The sequence below is a fragment of the Eumetopias jubatus genome, unplaced genomic scaffold (genome assembly GCF_037043125.1).
Source record: "Eumetopias jubatus isolate StellerSeaLion01/CBP00866 unplaced genomic scaffold, mEumJub1_p1.0 scaffold_12, whole genome shotgun sequence".
Taxonomy (NCBI): domain Eukaryota; kingdom Metazoa; phylum Chordata; class Mammalia; order Carnivora; family Otariidae; genus Eumetopias; species Eumetopias jubatus.
The window spans coordinates 109,282,852-109,306,689 of NW_028274818.1; the positions used below are offsets into that span (position 1 = coordinate 109,282,852).

At 49.4% G+C, this 23,838-nt stretch overlaps 1 protein-coding gene across 1 annotated transcript in view; it reads left to right on the top strand.

Annotated features, from left to right (window-relative positions):
• GNA12 (G protein subunit alpha 12) overlaps positions 1-23,119 on the top strand; it is a 108,209-nt gene extending 85,090 nt beyond the window's left edge. The window contains exons 3-4 of the mRNA XM_028091902.2: positions 19,132-19,182; positions 20,412-23,119. Coding sequence (XP_027947703.1) covers positions 19,132-19,182; positions 20,412-20,981 — 621 coding nt within the window. The 3' untranslated portion in view covers positions 20,982-23,119. The remainder of the gene's footprint in view (positions 1-19,131; positions 19,183-20,411) is intronic.
• Positions 23,120-23,838: the final 719 nt, after the last annotated feature.

Consider the following 23,838-nt stretch of genomic DNA (forward strand, 5'->3'; position numbering starts at 1 on the left):
TAGTTCTCAGACCTGAACTACTTAGGAGTTATTAAATGGAGATGATTAATTCTCAGTATGAGCAAAACAGAGGCATTCTTGAGTTAATAACTTGGTTTTATGGAAACTTTTTTTCTTTTTAGGCAGCTTTTTCTAAGTGTATTATTCAGTAACTTTTAGCAGATTTAACTACCATGAGTTGTAGGACGTTTCCCTCACCCAGTCAGGTCCCTCGCGCCTGTGTCCTCATAACCCCAGCCCAGAGCCCTACGCAGCCTCCTGTCCACCCTGCCTCTGTCGATTTTCTGGATATTTCATATGAATGGAGTCATGCAGTATTTGGCCTTCAGTGTCCGGCTTCCTTCCTTCCTTCTGCATGGTGTGTTTGAGGTTCCTTCCTGCTGCAGCCTGGGTCGGTGCTTCCTTATTTTCATCACTGACTAGTATTCCATGATGTGGATAAACCACGTTTTATCTCTTCACCCATGTGTGATGGACATGTGAGCTGTTTTCCATTCTCTGGCTGCTAAGAAGGATGCCGTTATGAACATTCTTAGGTTTTTAAAAAAAAATCTGTATTAAAGGTGCCTCCAAGAGAGATGAAGTTTTGCTCTTCGGAGGTGATTTTTACAGTAAGAATTCAGGATCTCTTGAGGGTGAGTTTGATCCTTTTAGTGAAAGAAAGGAGTGAGTTAGCCTTCCCAAGTAAACTCAGCGGAGCGTGAGGGTCAGGATCGAACAGTGAGTTTTCCCCTTACCCCATCATTAATGTTCCTTTCAGCCTCAGCTGAGGCTGATCACCAGAACTGCTTTTCTGGTTTGGGGGATGTGGGGATTTTTTTTTTTTTTATATAAATCTATACTTTGTCTTCTCCATGAATGTTCTGTGTTTATAAAGAACATCGTTCACTAATTTCAGTGCAGAATGTGATAAAATACTGTGTCTTCCCTGAGCTTTACGAAGCAAGATTTTGTGAAATAACCCTACAATTCACTCCTTTATTTACTGAGTTTAAAAACATTTTTCGTAAATATCAAGCAAAATTCTCCATTTGAGGTGGAAAACATGTTGCTTTGAGAAGCAATTTATTGACACCTTTCAAATGTCCCCTTTGTCCAGAAGGTTCCTGCCGCTCAGGCTGTGGGTGGCTTGTGTTTCCTTTGGCTCTGTTCCTGGACAAATCCCTGATGTTGTTCTAAGGAGGTACCCCAAAAGTAGCCTGAATTGGGGTTTATGCACATTTGTGGGCCTTCCGTGAGAGCATACTCCGGTAAGGTGGCACTTTGCTCGTGAGGTCCAAATTCTCATTTGCCTCTGGCTGGCGTTTTGTTTTGTTTTGTTTTGTTTTGTTTTGTTTTTTTGAGAGTGTGTGTGAGAGGGAGAGAGGGAGTTGCAGACCCCCCGCTGAGCAGGGAGCCCCATGCAGGACTCCATCCCGGGACCCTGAGATGATCATGACCGGAGCCGAAGGCAGATGCTTAACCCACTGAGCCACCCAGGCGCCCCTAGCTGGCGCTGATCCTTGAAGGCAGAAAGTGGACTGGATGTTTATTTCACATCCAATTTTCCACTGCAGAGGGGGGAAAAAAGGGGGGAATTGATCAGGACCTTTAGTTAGTGACTGAGGTCTAATCTCCAGATTGCTGAGCAGATCTGTTCCACAAAAGTAATTACGTAAACTTTCTTTTGCCTTGACCTGAACGTTGCTTTTACAGGTGGTTTTGACAGGCGCATCTTGTACTGAACTGTCTCCCTTAGTGACAAACCAGAACCTAAATAAAGATGATTTTGCTCATTTTGTTTTGTAAGGTAATCTTTTCTAGGGTAGAGGTTCACTAATGTGTTTTTTTTTAGGTTAATTAAGAGCAGTTAGTGAAGGTTCCTGATGTTTAAGTACCCAGGCATGATCTGATAGTTCACACAATAACCAGTAGGTGCCTGCTTCCAGAATCTTCTTTATGATGCGTTATCTAGAAAATGTAAATCTTTGCGTGGCTCTCTCCAGGTATTTTGGACCTTGGAATAATTCTTTTTTGTTTTGAGCTAGCTTTAGATCATAGGACTATGCAGAGTCAAAAAACGTTTGTGCACACGTATGGGAGCTTCATCCCCCTCGGCAGAACTGCCCTGTTGTCGGGGTGAGGGAGTTCGGGGAGCTTTTTCTGACCAAGTGTTTACTCAGACAGCTGGCGCAGCCAAAGGAAGAAACCCTTTGTGGGCTACCTGTGCCGGAGCTATGAGCGTCGTCCGCCAGATGAAGCACGTAAACTTTGCCGAGTACACGCCAATATTTGCACCACAAGACACTGTCTGTCTGGGTCTCCCTCAGCTCCCCCCACATGCTGTGGGGCATCGGGTTCTCCTGTGAGTCACCTTTGGCGTTTATACTTCTCTGTGTGCTTCCTTGGGCTTTTGTGGTGGGGAAGGGGTCTCATGAATCCTGCGGACTTTGTCAGCAGAGAAGTTTTCAGTGATTCTGGAAGGAGAGAGGACTTCAGAGTATTTGCGCAGGGGTGGGTGCTGAGTCAGTGGTCCTGCGGTCCCAGAGCACCGGAACCCTCAGCCTTCAGCCCTGGTGGTGAGGACATAAAGCACAAGGGCTCTTTATGAGGAGCCGGACACTGGCTCAGAGGCCGGAGCGTCTGGGGCATCCCTGCCTCTGGCCTCCTGCCCCTGGCTCCCTCCCCTCCCGGCCAGCCACAGCTCTGGTTGGTTCCACGAGCAGAGCTGGCCTTTTGCTCCAGAGAGCCAGGCTGGAGCATTGCAGATGAGTCAGTTTTTGGCAGAGGGAAGGCTACTTTGAGCACTTCTCTTTCCCTTTTGTTCAGCCCGAGGTGGGGGAGGATAAGGCTGGGTAAACATCCCACTGAAGAGCACCCTGACCCCTTGGCTTTGGCTCTCCTCCACTGTCAAGGGGGAAGCGGTTGGCTTCAAAGCCCTGCCCCGTCTAGGTGGTTTATCCTCTCATTGTCTTGCCGTTCTGAGCTCTGTCTTCCTGACAGGTCATATGACGGATGACATTACTGTCCTCATTCGATTTTTTAATTTAATTTTTCGGAAGCACGTTCGGACTTAACTCTTAAATACGGAGCTTGGCGTGTGGTCCTTGGTGGTCAGTTACACTGCTCGCACGTTACACACTCTGCACGTGGGCTGCTTATGACCTTGACCTTTGGGACTGAGCAGCTGTTTCAGCCTTGGGCAACTGAACTTCTAAGCTTTGGTTTCTCCGAGTAGGAAAATGGAAATGACTAGACTGTGTTTGGATTAAATGAGATAATGCCTGTCAGGTGCCTGGCCCCAAGGAGCTGCTGGTGGTGCCGTTATCGGGCTGAGCGAGTGGTGTGGTGACGTAGCCACGTACCCCATCAGCCATCTTTCATACTTTGAGGGTCTGTGCAGCATCTCCTAGCCCGGCACCTGCTAGACCCTTGTAACTCCTCCTAGAGAGGAAACCCATGTCAACCTCCTCAACCCCAGAGTCAGAGCTTTTGTTGTTTAGAGTCAGTATTTTTGGCATGTCTTATTTCAGAGATTTCTCTGCTGTCAAATTTTTTGCTGGGGACTGACGGGAGAGGTGGTCATTGTGGAGGAATGAGGATGAGGCTGTGGTGTTTGTGGTGTTTGTGAAGGGTCATTTGCAGGCCCTGGTCACAGCTAGACTGCTGGGCAGCTGGACTGGCTGCGTTGTTCTTAGGCTCTGGCACTGGTTGGTACTACCAATGGGACAATGTGGCTGGGAGCCGAAATCAAAGTTGTGATCTAAAGAGCTGTTTGGCACTAAGCACAACCGAAAGTACGAAGGCAACATTTTTAGTTGCTTTTGGTTCACGTTTTTATTACAGCAGTGCCGATCATCTTTCTGTTTCCCAGTAGCCCATTTTGGCAACTATTCATGAGATTGTTTTGTTTTGTTAGCAAATTCAAGTATATGTGAAAGAAGGACCAAGAGTTGCCAAATTGTACATCAAGTGAAAATATATTTGAGTTTAGGGTGGAGGGGCTGGTTTTGGAAGCACGTACACTGTGAAGTGGGGGTTGTTTCTATCTTAGAGAAGACATAGATTAGCTAACAGTGGTTCTGGAGGGTGATGAAGTCAGTTCCAGTGGCTACAGAAGATCCCTTTCAGTTTCCTCTTTCAAAAAGCATGGAGTCCAGATCACATCTGGTTAATAATGTTTACTGGGGGGCCTGGCCAGCTCAGTGTGTGGAGCCAGCAACTCTTGGTCTGGGGGTTGTGAGTTCAGGCCCTGTGTTGGGTGTAGAGATTGCTTAAAAAAAAATGTTTCCTGGGTTTTCTTTACTCTTCTTTTCCCTCTGTAACTTCTCAAATTCTGTCTCCACATCAGCGATCCTTGGAACCATGTGTGTCTTGTAGCTCCCATTGGAGCCTCTGTCCCATGTGCCTCTGTCCCGGCCTGGAGAAAGGTCTGGGTCGGGGTTCTGGTTCTGAGTGATGGGGGGGCGCAGCAGGCTGGGACGTGAACCTCCCATGAACTCCCATGCAGACCGGGTTTTCTTCCACGAGCCTGAGTCGTAAAGGACTCCGCGGCCGAGGTCCAGGTGGCAGAGGAAATGGATCGGGGTTTGTGAGGTGCGCATTGTATGGTGGCTCCGTTTAGATTTTCTTGTTTTGGGCCCAAAACAAGCTGGCCCCAAGTGAGTCACTGAGTGTGAGGATTGACCAGGCCACCCTTGTCCCGACCGAGGAGGACAGAATGCACTGGGGTGAGGGAGAGTCCAGGCAGAAGAGTGCCACCCCCACCCCCCAAAACTGTTGTTGGGGGGGGTGTCCCTGTCCTCCCGGGGACCGGGCTGCTCTTCTTCGTCAGGCCCCTTGATGCATCCAGCGAAGCAAGCGTCTGGGGCCTCTGGAAAGCGGTGCTGCTGGGGCGACCCCACCAGCAGAGGATGTCCCTGGAGGGAAGACTGGAAGTGGTGGGAGCTAAACTTAGCTCCCTGGATGAGCTGCCTGCAGAAGGAGGGGAGAGGGACATGGGGGCGGGGTGGGAGGCTTAAAGGGACAGCCACAGGCTTTCCAAGGGGTTCTCGTGGGAATCGCGGGCTGTGTGATGGCTGCCCAGGGGACCTGCACGGGTTCTGGGAGGAGGCGTCCTGAGAGCTCAGCTGGCCCTGCGTCCTCGGGGGGCCTCTGTCCCGGGGGCCCTGCGTCCTGGGGTTTGGGATAAAGAACGCCCCGTGCCCCGAGGGGAGGAGAACCTTGGTGTCGTCCAGATGGCTGGAAGGGCACTGCAGGCTCTGGTGTGCTTGCCCTCGTGTCTGGGAAGGGGCAGCAGGATTGGTGACTCGGATCGGCCCATGACCAGTGATGGGCCCACCCCGTGTTCCAGGGCTGGTCAAACCTTTGGGAGAAGATGAGGCATGGACTCACAAAGGCAGCACTGCTTAGAAACAGGCCTAGGTAATTGGTTTGCTAAAACTGATCTCTCCCGTACTTGGAAGTCCTAAATAATTCCCAATGACTACCTTTTTAATCCTCTGTCAACGTTTCCATTTCTTCCCCGAGGCAGAGGACGGAGCAGGCAGCCGGTCAGGAGCACACTCTGCCTCGCTCAGTGCCTCTTTCCTTGTTCACCTCTTACTTCCTCAACCTTGAAGTGCCAGGTGCTTGTCTAGTCTGTTTAGCACTTTTTAAATGGAGTATTTATGTTGCTATTGTGTTCATAGTCCCGTGACAGCCTGGTGGCAGGAGAAAGGGCAGGTGGGAAGCAAGCAGCCTCCACCGGGGGATCTGGGAAAAGTGCTACAGGACAGCCCCAGTGAGATGTTCACAGTCTCCTGAGAGCCGGCTTGAAGGGAGACGCCGGCCCCAGGGTGGTTCCGGGACGCCCTTCACTACATTTCTCTCTCTCTCTCTCCCCCTCCCCCCTCCTTTTTTAAAATTGTAAAATGTGTAAGTATTTCTCCTATCCTGTATGAATACAGAAGAGGGTCTGAAAACATATACACAGTTTAAATATAATAAGCCAAATGTCTGTAGCTGCCGCTCAGATGAAGAACATTGGTGGTAATTTACTGTCCACCGTGCGCTCTCTTGCCATTGAATACACCGCCGTACCCGCCATAACTGTTGCTCAGATTTGGGCTCGTCATTCCTTTTATCTGTATATTTACCACCGAAGTATCCCTAAGCAGTACTAAGGAACCTTATAACTGGCCCGGTTTTAACCCCTCTGTGCCTCAGCTTTATCATCTGTAAAATGGGAATAACAGTAATACCTTCCACAAGCATTGTTTTGAGGATTGAGTTAGTAAGTGTATAGCACTTAGATCAGCACCGGGCACATAGTCAGCACTTTATGTGTATTAAGCTACTGTAATTATTGTTAGATTTAGTTTTGCCAGTTTTTAAGCATCATGTAAATCAAGAATAGTGTAATTATTTTACTGTGACTTGGATTTTTTCATTCACCATAATATTTTGAGATTCACCATAATATGTTGATGCTCATGGTAATAGTTCCCTCTTGTTCATTCTCCTGTGCTGTTCTAGAAGATGCTGCCAGTTAGTATCCATTGAACTTGGGGTGCACTTTGGGTTTTTCCAGCTTTGGCTTTGATGATCCTGCCGCTGGGAGCATTCTGGTGCACGTATGGAGGTCTCTAGGGCAGTGGTTCTCAGAGTGTGGTCTGGCGGTCCTGAGACCTTGTCAGGAGCTCCTCAAGACCAATACAACTTTCAGAATAATACTGAGTTATCCTGTGTCTTTTTCACTCTCATTCACTCAGGAGTGGCCAGTGGACTTTTCCAGAAACCACGTGGCATGTGACAATGTCATCACTCTGATGGCTAACTAGACTTATGCTTGTCTGTTCCAGTATTTTTAAAATCTGTCAGGTTCTAATTTCTAATACGGTAAATAGTGATAGATTGGGAGATACTGCGTTTGGGGGAGGGGTTTCCTTTGTTTGACTTGAGTAAGTCAGTAAAAGTGCAGGGGCTTTCCATAAAGAACCTGAAGAAACGAGATTCTGACTCATCCCCTTTGTTTTGAGTTAACAAATGACTAATGCCTAAGCAAGAGATTTTTAGACACTCACTAGGTTTTAGAGCTTCTGTCTTTGGAATCAGGAGGCTCCATTATAAGGAGGAGGGTAAATCATTCCTTACTGCCGTTCCAGTGTGGGGGCAAGTTTCTCTAGATCGATCCTAGACACCAAACGCAAGTCAGCAACCCACCGAGTTATCTGAGGAAATAACGTCTAAGCTAGCACTAGAAGAAGGCTGCTTTGAAAAAAAGCCATGTCTTTGTTCACCCACAAGCATTCGGTACCAAAGTGCCAAGACACCTGGTAAGCTAAGGACGTACAAGTGAAGGTGACCCTTTCTTTCCTAGTCCTGTTGCCAGGTACCTAATTGTTACGATGTAGCCAGGTAAAACCACCACACGGATGCACGGGCTCACAGTGCACGCGGGTCAGGAGTCCTGGTGCCTGGAGTTCACTGGGTCCGCTCTCGCAATCTCTAGGCTGAGATCAAGGGGTCCGTGGGGCTGTGATCTCACCGATGGCCTTTTCCAGCTCTCCTGTCATTGGCAGAACTCATTTCCTTGCAGCTGTGTGACAGCGCCGTTCTGTGTCGTCGGCCGGTAGCTGCTCTGGTCTCCCAGGCGCAGCCCTGGGTTCCGTGCCACGGGGCCCCTCCGCTCACAGCTTGGTGCCTCTTGGAAAAGGCTCGCCTGCTTAGATCACGCCGACCCAGGATCATCTCCCTGGCTCAGCTCCGAGTAGCCCAGTCCGGGAGTGCTGCCGCCTGCTCTCCACGGGCTCTGCCCCTGCTCGAGGGAAAGAGATTGTACATGGGCACAAGTGGTTGAGGCGCATCTGACCATTCTGCCTGCACAGGCGTCTTTTCCTAACCCAGCAGTGCAAAGATTTTCACCTATGTGGGGTTTTTTGTTTTTTTTTTTTTTGAAGTCTGTAGTTTTAATTGTTGTTTTTACATTTAGGTCTGTGAACACAGTTTGAGTTAATTTTCGTGTATGATATAGATAAGGGTCTGTGTTCCTTTTTCTGCCCCATACAGATCACCAGTCTTTCTAGCACCATTTTTTGAAACGATGTTCCTTTCCCCCACTCGAGTTGCCTTGGCAACTGTCAAAACCCACTTGGCGTCTGCGGAGGTCCTGTTCCCAGACTCTCGTTTCTGCTCGGTTGTCTGAACGCCTTGCCTTTCGCCAGAGTCCCACTCTGACCCCCACTTCATAGAAGAGTCTTGAGATCAGGCATTGTAAAGACATGGTCCCTTTCATAAAATTAAGTTACTCTAGGTCACTTTTTAAAAATATGTTTTTAAAATGAGCTTGTCATTTTCTGCCAAAAAAAAAAAAAGCCTGCTGGGATTTTAATTGGCATTGTACCGAGTCTTTAGATCAATTTGGGAAGAACTGGCATCTTAACAATATTGAGGCTTCTGAAATTCATGAACAGGGCACATCTCTCCAGTCACTTAGGTCTTGAATTTTTTGCGCCAGTCTTCTACAGTTTCCAAAGAAGAGGTTTTTAACCTTTTTTAAAAAATCCATTTTAGCTACTGCAATAAGGCAGCAAATATAAGAAAGGAAACCTGGGGCACACATATCCAAAAAGTTCCTATTGGCAGATGATATAGAAAATGCCAAGGAACCACCCAAAAAGTCACAGAACTAGTTAAGTCAATTCAGCAAGGCTACAGGATACATGTAAAAAGTGAACGTTATTTCTGTATGCTAGCAACAAGCACATGGAAATGGAAATTTAAAACGCCAATACCATTAACAAGTGCTCAAAAAAAGGGGAAATGCTTTGATGTAAATTTAGCAAAACACATACGGGACTTGTAGGATTAAAAATGACAGGACACTCATTAAAGAAATCAGAAGATCTGAACAGATGGAGAAGATGGATCATACTCCTGGATTAGGAGACTCACCAGAGGGACAGTGTCTGTTCTCCCCACATTCATATACAGATTTCTGTTCCTACTAAAATCTCAGCCAGACCGTCTGTAAATATAAATATGATTATTCCAAAATTTGTATGGAGAGGCACGAGCGTAGTGGTATGTGGTAATCCCCACAGTGGTATTGGCAGAGAGAGGGGCACGTGGGTCAGCAGAACAGACCCAAAGCTAGCGCCATGCCAAGTATGCCCAACCGATTTTGGCACAGGTGCAGAAGCAGTCCAACAAAGGAAGGCTAGCCTCTCACGGGTGGTGCTGGAGCAGATGGATATCCATAGACCAAAAAAGAGAGGAAAAGAACCATGACTAAATCTCAGGATCTTAGGCGCGACGTAGACTGGAGCATAGACTTAAATGTAAAATAGAAAGTTTTGAGAACATAGTAGCAACTCTGGGACCTGAGGCTGGGTGAAGTATTCTTAGATATGACCCTGAATGCAAAACCCGTAAGAGAAAAAAATCATTTTTGAAAAAAAGTCAATTTTGATTTTTTCAAAATGACAACTTTTGCTCTGCAAAAAGACCCCCTTAAAAGGCTACAGACAGAAAATATTTGCCAACCACACATCCAACCAAGGACCCTTCTTTAGAATACATAAAGAGTTCTTGAAACTCAACAATAATAAAACAATCCAACTAGAAAGTGGGCAAAAGATATCAAGAGATCTCCCCCAAGAGGATGTGCACATGGCAAATAAGCACGTGGAAAGATGCTCAGCATCACCAGCCACTGGGACATTGCAGACTAGGGGAAATGCAAAACCATGCTGAGGTACATAATAGAAGTCAGAAAAGCAACATAGCCATACCAAACAAAGGTGGTGAGGATGTGGAGAAACCAGGTCTCTCCCACGTTGCTGGCGGGGATGTAAGATGGTGCAGCTGTCCTGGTTGACAGCCTGGGATTTTCTTCTAAACCCTAAATATGTACTTAACTATGTGACCCAGCCATCTCCTAAGCACTTATCCCAGAGAAATGGAAACTGTCCACACAGCACCCATACATGACTGTTGGCGGCAGCTTTACTTGTAATAGCCACAGCCACAGCGTCTCCAAATGGGTGAAAGGTGGAAGAAGCCACAGTGCATCCCTGTCATTGGAGACTACTCAGCAGTAAAAAGGAACAAACTGTTGATACACACAACTGGTTGGATCTCAAGGCATTTCTGCTGACTGAAAAAGCCAGTTTCAAAAGGTCACTTGCTGTATGATTCCATTTAAGGTACATTCTAGAAAAGGTGACACTACACAGACAGCAATCGGATCAGTGACTGACTAAAAAGTGGCAGTGACGTTAGCGGCTGCCAGGGGTTAGGGGCGGCAGGAAGGAGGGTGGGTGACTGTAGGGATGTCTGGGGGGAGCTCTCTGTGCTCACAGATCACATCTCTCCCTCGGTTGTGGAAGGGACGGTAGTTAAACAAATTTACAGATGTGATGAAGTGGGTAGAGCTGAACACACACATTGTACCCACGTCAGTTCCCTAGTTTTGATATGGTACTGTACTAACATGAGATGTAATCATCGAGGGAAATGGGGGGATGTGCACAGACCTCTACTATCTTTACAACCTTCTGTGCATCTATAATTATGTCAAACTACAAAATCTGTAGCAAAACAAAACAAAAAAAACTGTTCCTAAATATATTGTGTTCCTTAGTGCTAAGTGGAATTGCTTTTTTTCAAATTTTATATTCCAGTTGTTTACTTCCTAGATTACCTGTTTATTACAAAGGATATTAAAGGATACAAATGAACAGCTGGACAAAGAGATACACAGGGCAATGCCATTCCAGAAGGGTCCTGAGCATAGGAGCTTTTGTCCTTTTGGAGTTTGGGGTGCACCACCCCCCAAAAATGGAAACATTTTTGTTGAGCAACCTAGAAGCTCTCCAAATCCTATACTTTAGAGATTTTTATGGAGGCTTCATTATATAGGCATGATTGATTAATCATTGTCCATTGGTGATTGATTCGACTTCCAGCCTCTCACCCCTCCCCAGTGGTCAGGGGTGGGGCTGAAAGTTCCAACCTTCTAATCATGGTTGGTTCCTCTGGGGACCAGCCCCTATCCTTGAGAGCTTTCCAAAAGTCACCTCATTAACGTAAACACAGGTGAGGTTGAAAGGGGTTTGTTATGAATTATAAAAGATATCTTTATCTCTTTATCATTTAGGAAAATCCCAAGGCTTTTAGGAGCCCTGCCTGCCAGGGGATGAAGACCAAATATGCATTTCTTACCATAAATCGCAATACCACAACTTGCTGAGGTTTTGTGAAGAATACTGTGTCTGTACAAGAAGGCTTTGATCTGGAGTTTTGCTTTCTGGTCTGGTATCGGGGTTGTGCTGGCCTCATAAAAGGCATTAGCAGGTATTCTTCCTCTTTGGTTTTCTTTAAAAGTTTGCATAAGATTAGTGTTACCTCTTTGAGTGTTTGATAGAATTCACCAATGAAACCACTGGGCCTCGGGTTTTCTTTTTGGGAACATTTTTTATAACAAATTCATGTTTTATTTTTTTTAACATTCATGTTTTTTAAAAGTAAACATAGGTCTATTCAGGTTTCACTGTTGGTAAATTGAAATCTTTAAAGAGTTTTGTCCATTTCATTGAAGAAATCCAGTTCGTTAGCATGAAGTTATTCATAACGTTCTCTTAGTATCTCTGTAATGTCTGTAGGGTCCGTAGTGTAATTCCTCTTTCATTGCCGGTGCTAGTGATTCCCGTTGTTCTTACTGGATTACTCTGGCTAGTATGTTATGCATTTTGTTGGCCTTTTTGAAGAGCCAACTTTTGGCCCCATTAATTTTTTTCATTGTGCATCCATCCATTTCCTATTTCAGTGATATGTGGTCTTTTTTATTTCCTTCCTTCTACTCCCCTTGGGTTTTCTTTGCTCTTCCCTTTTAGGCTTTTTGAGAAAGAAACTTCAATGATTTTGGATCATTTTTCTTTTCTAACATAAATATTTTTTATTTTAATTGCAGTATAGTTAACATACAGTTTTATATTAGTTTCAGGTGTACAGTGTAGTGATTCACTTTATAGATCACTAAATTTAGAGGTACAGATTTCTCCCCTAAATAATACATTAATTACATCTGAAAGTATTTTTTTTTTTTAAGATTTTATTTGTTTATTTGAGAGAGCACAGGGGTATGGACAGAGGGAGAGAGAGAATCCTCAAGTAGACTCCCCCTGAGCACAGAGCCCGATGCAGGGCTCTATCACAGGACCCTGAGATAATGATCTGAGCCGAAGTCAGACACTTAGCCTACTGAGCCACCCAGGCCCCCCCCCCCAATATTTTCTAATGTATTTTGTGATTTCTTCTTGGTTTCCATGTGCTTATTTCCATGTGCTTCATGGAAGAAGTTTCCCTCTCCCTGCTTGCATTTCCCATCTGTTCTTGAATGTTGTGCACTTTTTCCACTAGAACCCTTAGCATATAAATCATAATTATTTTAAATTCCTAGTCTGTTAATTGCAAAACCTCTGCCATACCAGAGTCTGGCTCCGATGCTTGCTTCATCTCTTCAGGCTGTGATTTTTGCCTTTTAGCGGGCACTGTCATTTTCTGGTGAAAGTCAGGCATAATGTATCAGTTGCTGGCTCCAGCCGCGTTTTCTGTCCCCAGTAAGCTGTAAGTCTCTGTATTCACCTGCCTCTCCAAGGTGGGAGGGCAGTGGTTTGCCCTGTAACATCAAATCTGGGACGAATCTAAGAAGGGTTCTTGGTTTTCAGCTTCCTCAGCTTTTGTCTTGTTGTGAGGACTGGAGTGACAACTTGGAGGTTCTTTACATGTGGGATCAGAAAGGTGGGATTCTGCAGTGGAAACCTTTAGGAACTCCCTAAGCCCTCTCCCTTCCCACCCCTACTCCCAGCCTCCCTCACCCTCTGATGTCGGTGCTTTCTTATCTGGAGGAAGATAATGTCTAAAATCATGCTCTGGAATTTCTTTCTAGCTCATTTTCTGTGGTGGTCCCTGTGATAGAAATGGAGAATCTAAATCTGTGGTTGTCAGGCGCCTGGGTGGCTCAGTTGGTTGGGCGACTGCCTTCGGCTCAGGTCATGATCCTGGAGTCCCGGGATCGAGTCCCGCATCGGGCTCCCTGCTCAGCGGGGGGTCTCCTTCTCCCTCTGACCTTCCCCCCCCCCCATGCTCTCTCTCTCTCTCTCATTCTCTCTCTCAAATAAATAAAATCTTAAAATAAATAAATAAATCTGTGATTGTCAAGGCTGAGTCTATAATTCGTACTACTAACCTTGCAGAACTGTTTCAGGGATGAGCCTAGCAGCTCTTCATACATGCGCAGAGTTCCTCATGTATGGTCAGCGCCGCCTTAAACCCAGACAAGACCCCAGTGAAACGCCGCTTCACATGTACGAGCGTGGCCGCAGGCTAGCGAGGGTCGGGGGGGTGGGAAGCCTTCTCACCTTTGCTGGTGTAGATGCGACTGGGGGTGGTTGCCGTGGAACACAGTGTGGTGGTTCCTCAAAAAATTAAACCTAGAATTGCCATATGACACAGAAATTCCACTACTAGGTGGAATATATGCCCAAAAGGATTGAAAACGGGTGTTCAAATGAAAACTTCTGTGTGAATGTTCCTAGCCGTAGCCAAGTGCTGGAGGCCGTCCGGATGCCCGCCCACTGGGCAGTGGGTGAACATGACGGTGCGCCTGTGCAGGGGGTATTCAGCTAGAGAACAGGGGCACTCACAGCTGCTGCGTCATGGGTGAGCTGTGAGCGCGGGGTGCCAAGCAGAACAAGCAGAGTACCTGCTGCCTTCAGGGGTGACAACAGCGTCTTCAAACAAGGTAGAGCTGGCGGTTGCATATCACCGCGAAGACGCTACATGCCACTGTGTTATAGACACTTGCTTTTCAGGATTTTATTTTTTTAGGTTTTATTGATTTCAGTAATCTCTACACCCAGTGTGGGGCTCGAACCCACAACCCCGAGATTGAGTCGCTCCACTGACTGAGCCAGCCAGGCACCCTATATACACCTTTAAATCGTTAATTTTATGTTATGTGAATTTGACCTCAGTTGGAGAAAAGAAAAATCCCAGATGAGAGAGGCCTGGCACTTTAAAGCGCTCACGGTGGACCTTTTCCTGGGGTCTTAATCACGGTTGGGAAGGAGCAGCTGTCCCCGGGAACTGGGGTGGAGGACGTCACAAGCACAGGGACAACCCCGTAAGACAAGGACTGCCAGCGTGAGCCAGCCTCAGGCCAGCTTCCTCCACACCTGCACGTTCGGGGGCAGAAGTGCTCGGCCGCCGGGGGCCTGGGCTCTGCCCCCACTTGACACGCTGTTAGGTTCACTTGTCGCAGTTTGGTTTCCATTTTGAGGGGTTGATATTTTAAATAAATTTTGTTTTTAACTATGCAAGATATCTGCATGGTTCCAAAGTCAGAATGCATTCTGAGACGTCTAGCTTCTGCCCGTGTGTCTCCTCCCCCGTCCTTCTCTCCCCTGTACTTCATCATTTTTATCTGTCACTGGTTTATCATTCTGTGTCTCCTTTCTTAAATATACGCAAATAGCAACTGCTTTAATTCCCCACCGCTTCTTACACAGGGAGACTCTGTCATGCCCCTGGCTTCTTTCACGTACCCGTGTGTCAGCCATCCGCTCTCCACACCGCCTCTGACCCCCCACGTGAAGATGACATGCTTTGTCCAGCCGGCCTTCCGTCTGTAGACACTTGGGTTCTTCCCGGGCTTTTGATATTGTAGAGGTGCTACAGTGAATCTTGTACCTAATATTTTAGGATTACAAATTAGCAACAATTTATAGGCACCCAGATTAAAATTTGAGAATCTCTATGTCTATGGTGTATATTAATGTGATGCTTTATCTTTTTCCAGAATACTTTCACAGCTGTGATATCATTTACTCTCACAAGACCCCAGTGAAATGTCATAGGTATTGGCAAAGCCTGAATCCAAGTGAAGGGTTTCCTGTGGGGAGTTACATAATTTTTTTTAAGTATTTGTAGTTCTCTATTCAAACACTGGTTAGCATCTCTATAAAGCCAAAGTTATGTCTTAAATATGATATTTGTAAGTAATGAAAATCTGACCTTTGGAATACTTTGTTGTTGTTTCTAATATACAGTTTTAAAATTTGTCTTCGTAATATGTTTAAACGAGTGAAGTAAACTTCTGAGTCCTCTAGCTCACCATTGACAAGCCCTGTGTCTCCGTCCCATGTGACTAACCCCATTTTAGAATACCAATATCAACCTCACTGGGTCCAGGAACTATAGGAACAGCTCATGTGTGCAGAGATAGGATTTCAAACTGAAAAGGCACTGGCCCCAAGTGCAGGTTCCTGTTTCTCTTTGTAACCGCCGTCCCTGCACACCCGTCAGCCCGCGGCACTGGCAGGAAGTACCAGGAACTGAACCGAGGGTGTGGGAGAACGGGTCTCATCGCTGGCAGGAAAACGGGTGTGACCAGTCAACCTGGAATATTGATCCTTTTTTTTTTTCTTAAGATTTTTATTTTTATTTATTTGACAGAGAGAGACACAGCGAGAGAGGGAACATAAGCAGGGCGAGTGGGAGAGGGAGAAGCAGGCTTCCCACTGAGCAGGGAGCCCGATGCGGGGCTTGATCCCAGGACCCCGGGATCATGACCTGAGCCGAAGGCAGACGCTTGCTTAATGACTGAGCCACCCAGGCGCCCCTGGAGGATTGATCTTGACGGCCTGGTCTTATGCGGTGTTGAAAGAGCCGAGTCTATTCAGTTGCGGTCTTGAATTAGCTGCATGAGGTGCATGAGGTCAGCCGATGTCCACTGACAGGGCTGGTTCATAATGCAGGGACCGCCAGCACATGGACGGACGGGTGTGCAGGGGTGTGTCTGGTGATGGGGACAGAAGCTTCAAAGCAGCAGCGAGCCCGCTATGTGTGATTTGTCTGCAGCAGGTGTGGGTGATAGGTGCTCCCAGGGAAGATGTCATGAAGAATAGAGTCCATTTGCCTAAAAGCTCATTGTCTTTATGGGTGTGATATGTCCAGGCCCTGCCTACTGTCTTCCAGCCACATTTGCCTGTCTGTGGCACAACTGCAAGCACCCCAAAAAGACCCGCTGCTGCTTGAAACTGATCAGCCCCCCTTCTCCACCACCAGCACCCCCCACACTCGTCCAGCTGCTGGTAATAAAAATGCACATTTCTTGGGAATTGGGTCAGGAAAGCAGTCTGATGTCAAGCCTGTGCCTAGTAGCCTCTGAGCACATCCTAACAAATTTTTGTCTCGTCTACTCCATGGATCCATGGTATTATTAAAGAAGTGACTTAGATTTTCTGACCAAGGAGGGTTATAAAAAGCCCATTTCTCATGTACTCTTTCTCGTCAGACCATGAGACTGCAGTGGCCATCAAGAGGACCCCGGGACTGTTTGGCCACACGTGATCCTCTTTTTGTAAAGGTGCCATCTTTGTCTGTTTGGTCTGCCGATAAACATACCTAACCTGTGATTGTGAGAAATATTCTGGAAGCTGGAAAGCCCAAGGTCAAGGTGCCCGCAGACTCGGGGTGTGGTGAGAGCCCCCTCCTGGTTCATGGATGGTGTCTTCTTGCTGTGTCCTCACGAGATTGGAGGCGGGGCCAGAGCTCTGGGGTCTCTTTTATTAGGGCGCTGACCCTGTTCACGGGGGCTCCACCCTGCAAAGCCCTGATGCCATGGCCCTGGGGGCTAGGTTTCAGCACATGATGGGGGCGGGTGGCACAGTCTGCAGCGGGTGCTAAGTGGTTCATTCTGTGGTGGCTCCTTAGTTCCTGCCACTTGCCATTTCTCCCAAGACATGACTCCTTTCCCCAGTGTTGGAAATCTGTCAGAATTTAAACCTGGACGTTGTAAGGAACTGGTGCTCTGGGAACCGTGAAGCCCGTGCAAATGATCGTTCCGTAGACTGCATGTCGAATCCGATGGCATACCCCTCAGTCCCTGGCGGTAAACTACAGCATCCAAACCATGGTTCCCACTCAGCCTGGAGGGGCCACGGAGTGTGGAGCTCAGTGACTCCTTGCTGGTCCAAACGAGCTGATTCTCCTCTTTCCTCCTTGCCTTGACGGGAGAGCTCTGTGGACAGACAGTCCCAGGGCAGCTACCGCAGGGACCCACAAGTTAGTGCCAAGAAGAGGCAGGCCTGGCATGAGACTGGGCTCCCCCTCCTCGTGCACCAGCCCCCCCCAAGCATGCACGCAGTGGCAGAGAGCCCCAGATAAATCTTGTACCTCTGAAGGAGTGAAAGGGTGCTAACATTTGGAGAGCAGGTGGGGTGACCCTGACTTCAGGCTCACTAGGGATCTTTCCATTCAAACTGGGACATAACAGCTTTCTCGCTTTTTTAATACTTAGCTCATCCTTCATTGTGTCCTCTGGGGCACTTTTCCTTTCACACCTGTACCGTTGGGGTGAGCACACATGTGTCAGTGTTTCCCCAGGAGAGTTGTCATGCTGTGGTGACGGGATGTTGGCCGGGGCATCGGCGTTGCCCTGACTTTATGCCCAACCACACCAAACCCCGCTTTCTTTTCGCCCGGTGCCACCGCATGCCTCAGAGTGACCCAGGGTGGCCCAGGCTGTGAGGGGCTGCCACCAGCTGGCCTCCCGGTGCGCAGACACTGCCGGCATCCATCGGCTCTCCTTGCACCTCCAGAGTCCCCAAGTGGGAGGCAGGGGGGCTGAGAGAGACGTGGTTGTGGGGGAAGTCACGGATCAGGTGGGTTTCTCTGCGGCCCCTTCTTGGACCAGCTGCCTCACCCTGTGGAGATGGCTGTCCCCACACCCAAGCTGGTGTCCAAAGGGGACAGACACCGAAGGGTACAGCTGGCAGAGTGGCAGAGGCGGGGTGCCAGGGAGCGGGGTGTCCATCCTGGAGCCCCAGGTGCCATCTCTCCTGCTTGTGTGTCCCTAGAGCAGAGAGCAGACTGCACCCACCACACCCTGACGTTTGGGAGAACTGCATGTGCGAATCCTCCTCTGTGCTAGAGTGTGTGTGATGCGTGTTTCCATCCCCCTTAAAACTGCTGCCTTGTCAATCCTCCAAAAGGCTGGAGGGACGTAAAACGGGACATATGACTCCCATTGAAGCAAGCTGACTCCTTACTGTCTTCTTGGGGCCTGTTGGAGGCAGACTGGGGGAGAACTCCAGCGGTCAGGGCACTGCCCTTGCCATTTTCATCGGTTTCCTTTACTGTTCTATATAAAGTCACAGGCTTGAGCCGTAATCCCTCACCTTTCCGATGGTCTCCTCCATGACGGTCTAGGGTGTCAGCCTGCCGCCTGCACCCTTCTGTGTGAATGCAGGCGGACGTGGGCTTCCCTGGCGGGACTGTCCCCAGGCCCGCATAAGGGAGCCCGAGCCACCACGCGCCATCCGGTGGTGCCTGTGGGAAGCTGCGTCCTCCCTGTGTGCGGGGCGCGAGGACTCGTCTGCCTTCTGCTTCTTGAGGGAAAATTGCCGTAGCTGTGCGCTCACCCCTTCCTCTGTTCCGCTCCTTTCCATCAGTGTTTGAACACCCTCTAAACGCTTCTCCTCAAACGGGGCCCAGGGTGACCGTAAGGTGCACGTTCACTGGAGAACGGTCTCTGTATGGGCGTTCAGGGCAGAGAACGTCCAGGCAGTGATGGGCTCACTGTTCCACCGCAGGAATCCAAACTGAAGGTTCTCGTTCGAGGCTGCGAATCAGGTCGTACAGACGGGGGCAGCAGTGGAATGTTAGGCCCGTTTCCGGAAACTGGAAAGTATGTGGTCACAGGCCTGTCGTTGAAGATTTGCCCTCTCTAGAGACCACGTCCACAGTGCCCTGGGCCATCTCTGTCCAAGCAGGACTGCTCACAGGGCCCTAACGTAAGCTTCTGGCTCTGGAGCAGGCCAGTGTGCGTGTCTGGAAAGGAAGGGTTAGCCCGCAGCACCCTGCCCGTCACCAGACTCACCCAGGGTACTTTGAAAACACAGTCTGAATCTGAATTCTAGAGAAACTGCATTTAAAAATGTTTTCAACCGTGTTTTTAATTTTTGAAAATGCCTGTGTGCTCTTAGTCTCTTTGCCTTCCCATTTATACAGAGGGGAAACAACACTCATGTGATTCTGTTATCTCCTAGTGGCCAAATCAGGGTTCTCCACCAAAACTGAGTTGTGCGTGTTTTTCCTCTGTGACAGGGTGAATCGGTGAAGTACTTTCTGGATAACTTGGACCGGATCGGCCAACTGGTGAGTACAGACCCCACCCCCCGCCCCTGAGAACCGTGAGCCAGGGTTAGGAAGTGTGTGCGTGGAGGCCAGGGCGGCCCCCAGCCTGCAGGTGTGCGCACCATCCTTGGGCGCCCTGCGCCCCGCATCCAATGACTGTGGGCAGGGCTGTCATGTCTTGCCCTCACTCAGCTCCCGACTCTGGGTCAGTGTGGAGGGAATGTCCGTGCGTGGCGTGAGCGTTCCCTCCTCCTCATGTTCTCGCTCGGACTACCGCAGAGGACACAGGGATTCTTTAGTGAACGGAGGATTTCCTTTAACGTTTTATTGATGGGAAACACACACACAAGGGCAAATCGTTGGATGAGCCCCCGGGCCGCCCCCCGCCAGGAGCACACGCATCCTCGCATCGTTCCACAGTAATGGGATCCTGCCCGCGACACCATTGTTGCTCCTAAGACATCCGCAGCATTCCTCCGTATCGACCGCCGTCCGGTCTACTCGGGGATCTGCCCGCGTGTCTCATGTCCGTGTTTTCCCGTGTGCGCTGCTTGTTTGGCAGTTGGAATCCACGCCCTCGTAAGGCCCGTCCTTCGCAGTTGGGCCATGTCACTCAGATGTCTTCTACTCTGTAGGCTTCTCCCCGTCTTTCCTTTTCTCCCCGTTTATGTGGTGAAGTAGCTGGATCGTTCCTGCAGGGGGGCCTCTCACGCGGGTTGCTGTCCCCCCCTGCAGTGTTAGCTCTCTGCCCCTGCTCCCGTGTGAGCAGGCTCTGGACCCAGAGGCCTCATCGTCCCTGTTTGGTTTCTGGCAGGGCCCCTGCCCACATGATTGTGCTCAGCGGTCGTGGAGGGTTTTAAACGGGCAGCACCATGGTTGCGGAAGACTTCCCAGAATGACGTATTACGTAGATTGCAGCCTAAACCTAACTAGCATCGCCAACCTAGATTAAATTAGTTCACAGTAAGGTTTGAGAAGGCGCATGCTCTAGAAGTCAGGAGAGGACAGAGGTGGCCATGGGCAGAAACAGACCCCGGGGTTCCAGCAACCTGCCTCGGGCCAGGGGGCCTCTGCTCGCTTAAAACAAGCCCTTATTGCCTTCACCTCCGTTCCATGGCCAGCGTCTGATGATACAGATGAAAGTGGCTTTTGGTGTTCGGTTCAGCTTCTCACCCAAGTGCATCACTCCTGATTCTCATTTTCCCGTGTTCTTCTCCTGCTAAACTTTTCCCTTCTCCTGTATTTTACAGAATTACTTTCCCAGCAAGCAGGACATCCTGCTGGCGCGGAAAGCCACGAAGGGCATTGTGGAACATGACTTCGTTATTAAAAAAATCCCTTTTAAGATGGTGGACGTGGGCGGCCAGCGGTCCCAGCGCCAGAAGTGGTTCCAGTGCTTTGACGGGATCACGTCGATCCTGTTCATGGTGTCTTCCAGCGAGTACGACCAGGTGCTCATGGAGGACAGGCGCACCAACCGGCTGGTGGAGTCCATGAACATCTTTGAGACCATAGTCAACAACAAGCTCTTCTTCAACGTCTCCATAATCCTCTTCCTCAACAAGATGGACCTCCTGGTGGAGAAGGTCAAGACCGTGAGCATCAAGAAGCACTTCCCCGACTTCAAGGGCGACCCGCACAGGCTGGAGGATGTGCAGCGCTACCTGGTGCAGTGCTTCGACCGGAAGAGACGGAACCGCAGCAAGCCGCTGTTTCACCACTTTACCACCGCCATAGACACGGAGAACATCCGCTTCGTGTTCCATGCTGTGAAGGACACCATCCTGCAGGAGAATCTGAAGGACATCATGCTGCAGTGAGGGAGGACGCCCCTCGCCGTCGTCCACCACAGCCGGGCCTGCGGGGGGCTCCTCGGATCCGTGCCGCCACACCGGCCACGCTGGCCATGCCGCCGCGCTCCAGGCCCGGGGACACGGACACTCGGACGTTAGCTACTGAACCCGGGGCGTAGTCAAACTACTGAGAATCCAAGGGGTCACTTTGGTATTCATGCGTAATACCTAGTAACACAGCTTTCTCTCTCTTTCCAGAAACTGTATTCCTTCTCTGACACAGTTTAACCGAGGGTGGAGTGTTGGTGGCGGGTGTGCACACGCCTGCACACGCACACTCAGTAATGACAGCACAAAGAGCCGCCCTTGCAGATGGCTTTTCCCGCTAACTTGTGTGTCTTCCGTGAGACAGACGAACCTGAGAGCTTTGCCTCATGGTGGTTTGCGGGAGATCAGGTGTCTCTGCGTCACCTCCCAAAGCGCACGCGTTGCCTTGTAAAACCCTAGTGCCGGTTCCTTGAGAGACCCTGGTCCAGGCACCCATGATCTGGCCAGGGGCCCCCAGCTTTAGAGGGTGGGCATGGGCTTGCCTTAACGCCCCACGGCCGGTGTGCCGGCGCTGGGCGTGCCTGTTACACGCACCCGCCCTCCCTCCCCTGGCCTCGCAGGTCACTCTTCTTTCAAGTCCTCTTCTGACACCTGCACTGGGCTGTATCCGCCTTCCCTTCTTTCAGAAGGTGCTAGAGCGCTTCCTCTTCCCTTCGGGGCTTCTGAACACTGGCAGGATTCCTAGCACAGCCTCTGTGAATGCCGCAGCTGACCTTTCAGAAAGCCCAGACTCTCAGAGTTTCTGCAGACTGCCACCACCCCAATGCCTTTGGACAGCTGGTCCCCGCTTGCAGCTCTGCTGGGAGTCTTGATTCTTACTGAGGTCTCTTGCTTCCATTTGTGTACACATGTCACCAGCAAACACTACCGGACATAGCCCTTGTCCGGGAGAAGCTGCCCAGGCCCGTGAATGTGGACACGGGAGAACAGATGTCCCTCTCTGTGCCCTTGCCCACTTACCTTTGTGCAGGTGTCTCTCCCTGGCTCTCAGCACACTGCATCCCAAGCTGGTCCCGCTGTGCGTTCCTCTCCTAGGACGGTCTGTCTGGTGTGTTGGGACTTTCCCCAGCCTTGAAAAGGGAACAAAAAGAGCTTCCTCTAACTGGCACCAGACCATTACTGTGGCGGAGTAACACAAGTGAGGCCCCTGTCCCAAGGCCGCCCTCTTCCCGATCCCGTGTCCCTTTCGCATCTCCCTCCTGGCTCCTTTCCAGCAAGATAAACAAGAATCTTGTGGCAGATGCTGATCCAGAAGGAGAGGGAGCACAACCTGCTTCTGAGTCATCCTTGCTATCAGTGTTCGTAATGAGGCAACAACATGAAATTCTTTCTCTTTTGGTGCTCGAGGCTTTGTGTCCGTGTATGTTGGAGTTTTGGTTTTTTTGGCTGGGAAAAAAACATTGCTGTTTGTGTACTGCTTCCTGGGGCTCCTCATAAACTGAAGGATGTGACCCAGGGTCAGTGCCGATGACCATGGCTTAAAGGAAAAGGAGCACTCTTGGCAGGCTCCCTCAGGGTGGTCTGGGGTCCTTCCAGCCCGGTCCCCAGGGCGGCGGGCCTCTCTCACGAGTCACTCTCGGGGCCTCACCAGCTGCCACTTACTGATGGAGGAGCCATCACCCTGGCCCCGAACGCTGCCCGCGCTGTGGGCTGGGCTCCGCCCGCCATGTGCACCGTGCTCCGGCCCCTTTAACCCGCGGAGCAGGAGAGGTGGGGGCTGCGCGCTGAGCTGCATGGGGAGCTGGGCAGGCGCCGCTGCCTGGGTCCCTGGGCGGACGGGGGGGTGGGGTCTGAAGGCCCCGGCTCGAAGTTCTGGGCTTCATCAGAATCGGGGAAAGAAACTTTTTGCAAGGCTCAACTAAAACCATTCACAGCTTCCCCACACATAGACTGTAGTTGTTTTTTGTCTCCAAAACCTTCAGCTTTTGTATTTTTTTTATTTTAATTTCACTGTTATCCTTGATTATTGTCTTTTTTATTGAGTTGTTGGAGAAGCAGGAGATAGTCGTGCCTCATCTATTATTGCAAAAATGTAACAATAAACTTCCTCAAAATAAGATCTTTCTTCATAGTTCTACTGTTTACATAGAAGGACACATGTAGGCTTTTCCCTGAACTACTCTTCTATTTGTAGAGAAATGGTCTCAAAGACTTTGTGTTCAGCCTTGTGATGTACAGAGATCTCCAGGATCTGTATTCTTGTAACGTTTTTTACTTCTTGGATAAAAGAAAAATAAGTCCGGTTATTTTAACTCCGAGATCCAAAAATACTCTCAACACAAGACCATTAGTTAGGACTGCCTGGCTTGGGCGTTCTGGGGGCAGGCGCACATGGACTCAGTAGGACTTGTGGGATAAAGGTGCTCCCCCAGGACGCGCGCGGCCCACACAGCTGGTTCGCGGCTCCTACTTCGCACCCCGCGGGCCTTGGTTGGAGGGTCCAGTGTGGTGATGGCCACCTTTGCTCTGGGTGTTCATTAAGCTCTGTCCTCCGCATTCAAGCCCAACCATTAAGTCAGATTTTTAGTCCCCAAAATTCAGAGCCCAACACCATCAATCCTAACTGTACTTGAAGGTTCACTATCCGATCGTCGGCCTTTAATCCTGAAAGTGTGCTGCATGGAGCCCGACACACAGAACTGTCTCAAGTCCTGCTTTCCATGAAAGCACCGGAAACACAACTTCAAAGCCAATAAAAGCATCTTGTACATAGAGACGGGTGTGTGCATGCATGTGTGGATGCATGTGCGTGTGCAGCCCTCACGTCGCGTGAGTG